Source organism: Crocodylus porosus, unplaced genomic scaffold (genome assembly GCF_001723895.1).
Source record: "Crocodylus porosus isolate Cpor-Errol unplaced genomic scaffold, CroPor_comp1, whole genome shotgun sequence".
In the NCBI taxonomy this organism is placed as follows: domain Eukaryota; kingdom Metazoa; phylum Chordata; order Crocodylia; family Crocodylidae; genus Crocodylus; species Crocodylus porosus.
Window position 1 is genome coordinate 6,836,718 of NW_017728907.1, and position 10,643 is coordinate 6,847,360.

General features: G+C 43.8%; 1 protein-coding gene across 3 annotated transcripts in view; it reads left to right on the plus strand.

Annotated features, from left to right (window-relative positions):
- Positions 1-10,643, plus strand: part of KCNT2 (potassium sodium-activated channel subfamily T member 2) — a 259,822-nt gene that overhangs the window by 223,309 nt on the left and 25,870 nt on the right. For all 3 annotated transcript variants that reach the window (XM_019530701.1, XM_019530703.1, XM_019530704.1), the window contains 2 exons: positions 4,319-4,402; positions 6,208-6,336. In XM_019530701.1, coding sequence (XP_019386246.1) covers positions 4,319-4,402; positions 6,208-6,336 — 213 coding nt within the window. The remainder of the gene's footprint in view (positions 1-4,318; positions 4,403-6,207; positions 6,337-10,643) is intronic.

Genomic DNA, 10,643 nt, shown 5'->3' on the forward strand with positions numbered 1-10,643 from the left:
GGCGGGCAAGGGTATTTATGTGTGCACATTCATACTTTGGTTAATATATAACATGCAAATCTACCCTGTCTTTTACTATCCACCTGCACTAGATGCATCTTATAGTACTATGTTCTCATCTGAAAACTTTTTAAATCAACTTCATTTTATAGGATTAGGCTCCAAGTTCTCAGTTTTTTTCAGAAATTTATTCAGTTTCATGATAGATATATTCTTTAAACCTCAAATGTAGTTACAAATAAAATCACTTTGAAAAAATATGCAGATGGTGCAGAACAGATTCTTGTAGTCAGGTGCATTTGTCACAGTCTCTCAGTACAGAAAATAAGCTAGTACACATGGATGCAAAAAACAGAGGTAAACCAACTCCATTTAAACCCATTTATCAATTGCTCTGCATTTTGGAATTAAATGTTTTCACTCGGAAGGCACAGTCTAACTTTGCCCTAGATTATGAACAAGGATTAAAGTATTATTTTATAAGAAGATAAACAAGTATACTCTTTTATGGAAACAGATTTTTGTCATCAAACATTAACTCCTGCCATCACATAAGTATTTCCAATATTTTATATTTGTTCCCAGGCACTGGCAGCTAGGATCCTTTTTTCAACCAGAACACTACCATATTATTTAAAGGAGTGAGATCTTCACAATTACATTTTAAAATAAAATGTTATTTCCCATTTTCTGTGCTAAATCATCCATTATTTTCTTCAGATTTCCACTTCTGACCCAACCAATTACTTTTATTTGGAGGTCCTGTGTCATATATACCAAGTAGCAAGTGCCATAAAAACATCTGCTTTTCCCATTTTCTTCTCCTTGCCATTATTTCCACACTGCAGCTTTTTCTTTCTCCTTTTAGGAATTTAGGATTTCTCCTTTATTGTTTCCTCAAGAAATAGGATGAAACCAAAACCCCTTATCTATTTTACCCCTGAAACCACATTGGGACTCAAATAGAAGCTCCAGCCAGAGGAGTGAGTCTATTGAGTTGAGCGTGGGCAAAGATCTTCCCAGCTATGGACAGGAGTGTAATGGCATGGTAATTGCTGCATTCCAGTCTATCTCCTTTCTCAAATATAGTTATGATTCTGGCATTTCTCAACTCACTGGGAATCCGTTCATGTTTCTAGATTTTCAGAATAATGGCATGCAGTTAGTGAGAGAAGTTTTTCCACCATGCTTATGAGTTTCAGCTGGTATTCCATCAGCACCACATTTTGTTCTTCATCAGCTCTGTGGCTTTCAAAGCATGTTGATAGGTTGGTGGGTCTTCAAGGTAGTCATTAATGGGGTGTTGTTGAATGGCTTTGATGGTGTTATCTTCAATATCACAATATCAGTTCAGGGGCTCTTGAAAGTGTTTCTTCCACAGTACTTTGATGGTGGAGCTGTCTTTAAGCAATGTTATTCTATCCTTAGGCTACTGAGGCATGACTCCTTGTGTACTTGGCCCATAGATAGCTCTGGTCGTACTGAAAAACTATACATGGCTGTCAACAAACTTTTGGATCTCGTTTGCTTTGTCCTCCCACCAACGGTTCTCATACTTCCAATTCTTCCTCTGGGCCTCTATTTTAATTTGCCAGTGTGTCTCACTCTTATTTTGAGTTGCTATCATTCTAGCAAGCTTTGAAGACTCTTTGTTTTCTGTCAGTGCAAGCTTGAATTTCTTTATCATTCTTATCAAACCTGTCTTGACATTTCTTTGTGGAGAAGCCTAGAGCTTCTTCATGTGCCTCATAGATTTCTTTCTTAAGGCTCTCCCAGTGGTGCTACAGTGTCAAGATCATCAGAGGCTAGGGACAGACATCCAAAAAACCTGGATCCTGAATTGATTCAATCTTTGTAGGTTAGTCTAACCTGCCTAGGTTGAACTTATTTGTAACAGCACAGACATCCCCAGTGGATTGAGGACCTACAAGCACACGCTTGCAGTTGCTCAGGCCAGGCGCCAGGGAAGCTATGCTGTGGGGGCGTGGCCAGCCTGGGCTGAACAGGCCAGAGAGGGGTTTAATTCCCCTGTCCCTGTCTCACCAGCAGGGACCCAAGCTGGGTCTGCCAGGTGCTTCCCCATCACTGCTGCAGCAGTGGGCCACCATGGCCCCTGAGGCACATAGGGCAGGAAGGGGAGTTATTCTTCCCTCTACCCCCACTACCCCCACAGGGGACCACAGGTGGTCTGCTGACCTCTACCACCACCACTCGCTCCTGGCTTGGGGCAAGGAGCAGAATAAGCCCTCTCCATTGGATGCTGGAGGGAGGGGAAATAATCCCTGGCCCCTGCCTAAGGGGCCCTGCCAGCTGGCATCTGGCCATGACCCCACCCAGCCGCTGCAGTGGCAGGGGGGCAGGGCCCTTGATGGAGGCAGCAGCCCCATCATAGTGTCTGGGAGCATGAGCCCCTCCCCGGTGGTGGGAGGGGGCCCCCTGTGGAGCAGGCAGTGCTGCAGCACTGGGGGCTTGGAGAGGGCCAGAATCCTGCAAGCTGCTGCCACCACCACCGCCACTGTGGTCCACAGCAGCTTTCCTTGCCCCACAGTGTTCCCCCCACTCCTGCCAGGAAGGGATTTGCACTCGGGAAACCATGAGATGGGCTGCTGTCCATGGCATGGTCATTGCCTCCTCACCACTGCCAGGCAGGGGACGGGCCAGATGCTGGCAAGCAGGGCCCCTTGAGTGGGGGGCAGAGAGCGGGGTTATTCCCCACTCTGCCCCCGGGGCACCGCAGTAGATTTTGCCTGCCCTGGCCATGGACACTGCCACTTGCCCTGTGCCTGGTGCAAGCAGCGGAATAAAACCTTTCCTGCCCCACTCCCTCTGGCATCTGGTGGAGGGGGCTTATTCCACTGCTTGCCCTGGGCACAGAACAAGTGGAAGCTGGGGTGGGCAGACCCTGCTACGGTGCCCCGGGGGGAATAACGCCTCTCTCTGCCCTCACCTAAGGGGCCTGGCAGATGGGGCTCTGGCCCCACACCTGCCCCCACCCAGCTCCTAGAGTGGAGAAGGGGGAGCAACAGTGATGGGGCACCTGTCACAGTTTCCCCAAGTGCGTGTCCCTTCCCAGTTGGGGGCACTGCTGCAGGGCAAGGAAAGCTGCTGTGGACTCCAGTGGTGGTGGCTTGCCAGACTCTGGCCCCCTCCAAGCCCTGGTGCTGCTGTACACAAGCAGCCACAACTCTGCAGCTTAGGTCCTTGCCAATAGGACAGGCAGGGGGGGATCCTGTTTTTCCCTGTTTGGCAGGGGAGCAGAGGGGCAGGGCCAGCCCTACTCTGCTGGAGCTGAGAGTCCAGCCTAGAGAGCATGCAGAGGGACTTTGGTTTAAGTTAAATCAGGAAGGGGTGTGGGACAGCATTGCATAAACCAGTTTGATCCAAATCAGTTAAGTCTGATACTACATTCAACCAAGTTTATCTCAAACCAGTTTCAGCCATTTTCAAACTGGTTTATGTGCACTGAGCATCTATTCTGTTACAGGTTTAAACCAGTTTCTGATCACTGAAACCAGTTTATGTGTAATGTCTGTCCCAAGCCATAAACCTGCCTGGTTTCACATCGGCAGATCACATTGCACCCTTCAAAGAAAGGAGGATAAGGAAATCCATTCTATACCCTCTGAATTGTTGTGACTTTTGAATTATACTTGAGTTATATTTTTAGACGTTTCCCCTGGATTTTTCCTGGTGCTCTGAATTACTAAATGACACAACCTCCCCTTAAGACATCTTGTTTTGCAAGATGTCTTTCACACATGCTAAAACAAATTGCTTTACATACATAAGTTTACTTCACAGATCATATATGGCATTATGTCACATGGTCTCATACGACACAGTGGGAAAAGGAGCTAGTCTGAAGGGCTAAATTTTTAATTCTGACTCTACTGCTTACCTTTTCATAATTTGCATTATATTTAGAGTGTCCTAATCATTATTTTAATCTTTCCAAAAGTTGCACGACCTTTTCACTTAGATAAAACTTTTGTACCAAACGTATCGAGCTAGCTAAATCCCATGCACTGCTTAATACCTTAGGAAGCATCTATTTATTTTCTATTTATATTCACCACTATGGATATTATATGCTTTGTGGGGGGTTCATATTTTATTTTTTGTACAAATAGTCCTAGCAGTAGATTTGGTACCTCTATAAAAAAAGAATCCCTTTCAGAGTTACATTTTAGAACATAAATCAGTTGTGATATATATGTTCTAGTTTACACGTTCAGTCATGTTGTGTGTGAATTTTAATTACCTGCCAATCTGTGCACTGAAACTTTTCCTTTTCTCTCCTTCTCATTTAATCTTTCAGTCATTTGTGAAGGATTATATGATCTCTATCACAAGACTTCTGCTGGGACTTGATACCACACCAGGATCTGGGTTTCTTTGTTCTGTAAGTTAAAAAAAAATCAGATGGTTACAAAGTGCCATAGAAGGTTCTGTACCCTCCACAAAATACCTCTGCTTTCTTTGTACTGTAATTTCTTTTATTACAGTCCAAAAAAAGACTCCATCTGTTTCCCTTCTCTTCAGAAAATTAGTTAGGAAAAATAGGTGGAAATTTTCAACACTTCTGTCTAATTGCAAAGCAAAAAGCAAACTTCCTATATCATTCTAGAAACTGTAAGGAAGTGGAGAAGTTATGCTAGTTTCTGGCATTTAAATAATGGTTTTGGAGAAAAAAAATATATTTTTCCTATAATTTTTTTTTACGTGAATTAACAAATGAAACTGCCTACCTTCATAGAAATTATTAGTTATACTGAGGGAACATTTGACTAGGACTTATCTAACCTACTCACTCAGAATCACAGGATCATAGGAAAGTATGTCTGGCAGGGACTTCACAAGATCATCTAGTCCATATAAATTTGCACTAGGTGCAGAATCATGGCAAAATCAGGACATAGGTATCAGATAAAGATGGTAGCAACTGGTTAGATGATTTTAGGGTACAGTGGGTATATCTACCCATCACCATATGAGCTGTAATTGTGCTGGACTGTCACTGCACTGTGCGCACTGCACATGGGTAAATTTCCCAACTATATTGGTATAGTGGTGCGCTATAGCCAGAGAGTGTGCTACTATGGCAATGTAGCTGGCAATCACATGTAGACAGATGTGATCTCTATGTTGCCATAGGGTGACGTGTAGACACACCCAATATCTCCAACATTTAAAAATGTCAGAAACGTATATACTTCAGTACGCTTAATCCAACTTATCTTGAGAAACAAAGCAAGTCATTTGGACTAGTATCTGTTCCTAAAATACTGAGAGTTTTGTACAGAGGGGTTTGATATATAAAGGGAAAACTAAATTCATTGCTACAGGTGCCTTGTAAATATTGTACTGTATTCACCTCAATAACTCAAAAATGAAAAGTAAAAGACACTAAACAACATGAATAAATTGTGAGATGTATCTGGAAATGTTGAGGTATCTGGGAGACTAAAGGTTTGATCCAAAGGCTGCTGACATCAACAGGCTTTGGATCAGACCTACAGGGAACAAATACCATAAGCAATTATTCATATGAAACATCCCCTTATACTAATATTATTTATGTGACCATGATTCTTTCAGAAGTTTAAAATATTTTAAATATTTAACAATGTACTTTTTATGCCAGTTGATATACTGTGGCAAGATACGGTAGCAAGGTGTTTGAGTGTGTCTTACACAGCATGCACACAGTATGGGTCTCTAGGGCCTTCCTTTTGTAAATGAGGCTAATGCAGTAGTCATACGAGCATTTTCACGTCCATTTCTTACATTATTCACATGCACTATGCAGCTTTTATTTTTAAATATTCAGGCTACTGGACTAACTGATAAATACCGATTCTCAACATAAAATAGTCCTTGAATTTCTCAGTCTTTCTATGACCTCTTGTTTGTATTGCTAGCCATTTTACTTTGCCATCAACTCCTTGAAATAGCATTGGATATGAGATGCCAAATATAAAGGCCCTCTTTTAAAGGTCCACCTATTTGCTTGAAATATTACACAGGAAAGGAAAGAACAAAAATAAATAAGAGAGAATAAATGGAAACACTGGGAGAAAGGTAGAATACTAATATATAAGTAAGTGTGAGAGGAAACCCTTGATGCTTTTGAACAGTCCTATGCTAAATAAGAAACAAAATTATTTGGAAAAATAAGAAGCATATTTTTATTTTTCATTTTTCTAGATGAAAATCACAGAAGATGATCTCTGGATTAGGACATATGCCAGGTTATATCAAAAGCTTTGTTCTTCTTCAGGCGATATTCCCATTGGGATCTATAGAACCGAATCTCAGAAACTTACCACATCAGAGGTTTGTTTGGTTTAACATGCTTATTTTCTCATTTTGATAACAGAATATTAACTAGGATTTTGTACTGAAGGTACCCAACCTACTTCAATGCTAAGGTACTACTAATACTTATAGTATAACAACTGTACACAAATATATTTGATAAGGTAGTCTGACAGGATAACACAGTAAGTGTAACTTACTGCACTGATATAAGCTATCATAACACTTGCTAGTAATTTTTGTTTCTCTTCCATTTCTTTCTCTCACTAGCATCACTAGGGGCTGTGTGAGGGATCTCTACAGGGACAGTGTCTTAAATCATATATATGAGAAGAGCTCAGAGTATTGAAGTGGAGGACAAGGATTACGCAATAGCATGTCGTATATGGACATACTGTTCGTGCTATTTAAAGACTGGTCTTAGTGCCTTGTTACACAGTAATTCTGGGTTGTAAACACATTAACACCTGATACTATTTAGAAGTGCCTGTTATGCAACTCAGAGTTACAGCACTCCACAGCAGGATTATCTCTTATTTGTGCTCCCTAGCCTATATTATGCTACACTTCAGTGTAAATACTCCACCTGCCTCCTTCTTCCTCTGGCCTGGATTGGACCCATTGCTCAACTTCTCACCCTCCCTAGTACTCCAGATTCCCATTCACTGCTTCCCTTGTCTTCCTCCCCCTCTCCCTTCATTTACTCGTGGTTGTCTGCGTTGTCTGTGCTAGGGAGCAGGCAGGGAAGGGTTAACCTGCCTGCCCAACCATCTCTACTGCAGCAATCTGGGTCTGGTTCCCTGCAAAGAGCAGCAGCCTTGCAGTGGCAGCAGCAGCCAGGCAGGCAGGTTAACCCTTCCCCGCCTGCTCCCCAGCATAGGCAGCCAAAACTAAGTGGGGGTTTCAACCAAAATCAGCTGGTTTAAGATTTTACTGCAGGCTTAGAGCAGGATCAAAAATCAGCTGATTGTCAGTTCCCGTACTGCAGAGGAGCTAGTTCAAGATTCTCATGTGGCAGTGGGGGCTGGGACTAACAGTCTGCAGATTGTGGGTCCAGGCCCAATATGGCACCAAGGATGCTTGAAGACTCTGGGCAGAGGCTAACACTAATAGTCCTTGATCGTAGTAAGCAACACTGTGCAACTGCTCTGAACACATTCTAACTTTTAATAAAGCATGGTAATGTTTACTATACTCAGGTAAAACCTGTGCTAAGTGTGCTGTGCTATAACGCTCTTATACTAGTGTCTAGCACAGAGAACATTGTGTCTGGAGGTAGTTGTCTACAGTAGATGCTATTATGGTTAACCAACGCTAGGTGGCAGAAGAGCCAGGAAATAGCCTGTTTGCACTGAGCAAAACATTACTGTAGAGGGAAATCTAGGAGCTGTGGACATGTAACATATACAGTGGTGTAATTTACCCTAATATAGTTATTCCTAAATTTCTAATGAGTAACTGCTTCAGAATGGAGTCACTTAAGTCAGGGGTGGGCTATTCATTGTACAGCCCAGATATACAGAAGCATTCAGAAAGTCATATTTACACTAAATTTCAGTGAAAGTCCTAAATCAGATAAACCCTCAGAACACATTGCAAATCACATTGTTACAAGGGCTACTAGCAAAACAAACACTGTGAGGGTTTATATAAAGGAAGTAAAGCAGGTTTTGGGGGGTGAGGTTTATTACAGAAATTAATTCATAGTTCATAGTTCCTGTTTTTGTTTTGCCAGTTCAATTTAAAAAGTGATCTGATTTTCATGACCTTGATGTCAGTGGGGGTTATTTGGAGGGTGACATCTGGTATCTTCCAGCAAGCTTCATGGGCTTGAGGGTTGAGCAGCAGCTCTCGGCATACAATATGCCACATGGCTGCAAGCAGCAACGTTGAATACAGTGCACTTAAGTAAAGATTTAGTTTGCTACAGTCCAAATGGAGCCAGTCACATTATTATTGCCTGGCACTTTGCATATGAAACAGCGGGCAGGGATGCAGGTGGCCTGTTTGCCAATAGAAGTGGCTATTTCCAGAGATCTGTGGACAAACCACTCACAGTTGTGCAGTTTTATGTCTGCATTCCTTTCTGGGATAATTCTGCTCTGGATTCAAGCAAATTCCACCAGTGTAAGAGTTAACAATCTCCTTTCTTACATTGGTATAAGCATATCATGTTTCTAAGCACACACTCAATTAAAAGGTAACAAACTATGAAAAGTAACTCTTTGGCACAAGAGATGACCAGTCTGCAACCAAGAAGCCATTTTATTTCTGTTTTAAAAAGTCCACAGGAATTATCACTGTACAAATAGATAAATTAAATAGAATTAATGTGGCACTCTGTTATTCTCAGCTGCCAGTTGCCAACGTGGATAGTTGCGGAATTCTTCTTACATGACTGAAACATATGGTAATTAGAGGTGTTTTAATAAATATCTGTGCCAACAATTTGTGACAAAAGATAGAAAAGAAACTTCAGTAAAATTTTCACAAACAAACATTTCCATTTTCAATTAGCCTAAATTGATCTGTTGTTGTGCTCACATCTATTCAGTCCCAGGGTGGATGCTAGAGCCTAGAATCATGTGCTAAGGCCTGGTCAATTTATTGTATGTAGGATGAGTTAACTACACTTCAAAAATGCAAACATTCAAGCAGAATGTGCTTAATGCTAATGTAGCATAGTAAAGTTAGGACTTTTGGGGCACAGAGTGTCTCCAGACTGTGGTAAGTAAAGTATGTTGAGCTAATGTCTGATTTCTACACAGAGATAAAAAGGGTTACCATACGTCCGGGTTTTCTGCTCCCTGGGGCTGGCTGCTCCAAGCTGGGAGCAGCGAGCAAGGCGATTGGCTGTATGGCAGGAAGCCACCTTTGTTTCTCCCCAAAATCTCTGCTCTCTGACAATTTGATTAGGATGGGCCCAGCAGAGGAGACACACCTTTACCCTATCTCTTTAGGTAACCTGAGATGGACACATTCCTGAGGGAGCGGGGAAACCTATGTGACTGGTATCACCTACGTGCGTGAGAGGCTTCTACCTAGTGGGCTAGAGTCTGCCCAGCAACTAGTGATGTATTTCAAATTGGTTGGCCAACAGCCAACAGGTGCTGGCCTTCATTGGACCAGGTGAATAAGGTCACAGGGGCTTTATAAGTTAAGACTGCCCAGGAGGAGGGAGCTGCAGCCATGCGGTGGACTCAGACTTAGAGAGGAGCTTTATCATTTGAAACTGGCTCTCTCCCCCATATCTCATGAGCTAGGAATGGCCTGCCTCCAGAGGGAATCTCCAACAGCCTCTGGATGATGCTTGTGAGTAAGCTACTCAAGATCTGATTAGATATATAGCTGGCAGTAACTCAGATGCATGATCAAAAGGCTACCTCAGCCAGACTGTTTTGCTCTATGGGATTTTTATGATATTGTTTTATCTTGTACTCTATTCTTACCCTACTGCCTGTAATCAATAAAGTTCTCCTTTGTGACCGGTGTAGGAGACATATTGAGGGGTGGGTCTAAATTATGCCTAAGAGGCCCCTTAGGTCTGAAGACTAAGGGAGACTTTCCTTTTTGGCTCCCGACTTGGGGAACTGCCCCAAGTGCTTGTACTGGATCGAGTACCCATTGTGTTTCCCCAAGGACACAGGGCTGAGAGAGTCCCTTCCCAGGGTGGTGGCAGCACATGTTACCCCCGGACTCTGTGGTGGGGCTTGAGAGCGGGTCTGCCAGGGCTTAGGCACTCCTGGAAAGACATGTGAAGTCTGGAAGGTGGACGGGTATAGTGAGGTGGGAGGCTTAACACAGGGGCTCCCCCTACTGGCCTGCCACAGGCTGTTGGGGGCCACATGCTCCCTGCACAGGCTCTGACAAGCCAGGCAAACAGAGATAGAGAGAGAGAAAGAGAGCGATCAATTTCACAATACAGGAGCTGTTTGGGCAGCAGGGCTGGGGAGGCAGGGGCCTTTGGGTCGGGGGTGAGGGGCACCTTTAGGGCTGGGGTGGCAGATGTTGAGGGTCCAGGGTGCAGGACACCGGCAGCACTGAGGGGCCAGGGGGCTGTGGGTTGGGAGTGAGAGGACCTGGCGGGGCAGGGAGCTACAGGTCAGGAGTGAGGGGCACTGGTATGGCTGCATGGGCAGGGGCTGTAAGTCAGGAGTAGGGGCATGGTGTATTGGAGGGGTGACTGTGGGTTGGGTGTGCAGGGTACTGGCAGCATGAGGGGGCTGTGGATTGGGAGTGAGGCGCACCAGCATGGCTGGGGGGCAGAGACTGCAGGTTGGGAGTGAGGCGCACCAGCATGGCTGGGGGGCAGAGACTGCAGGTTG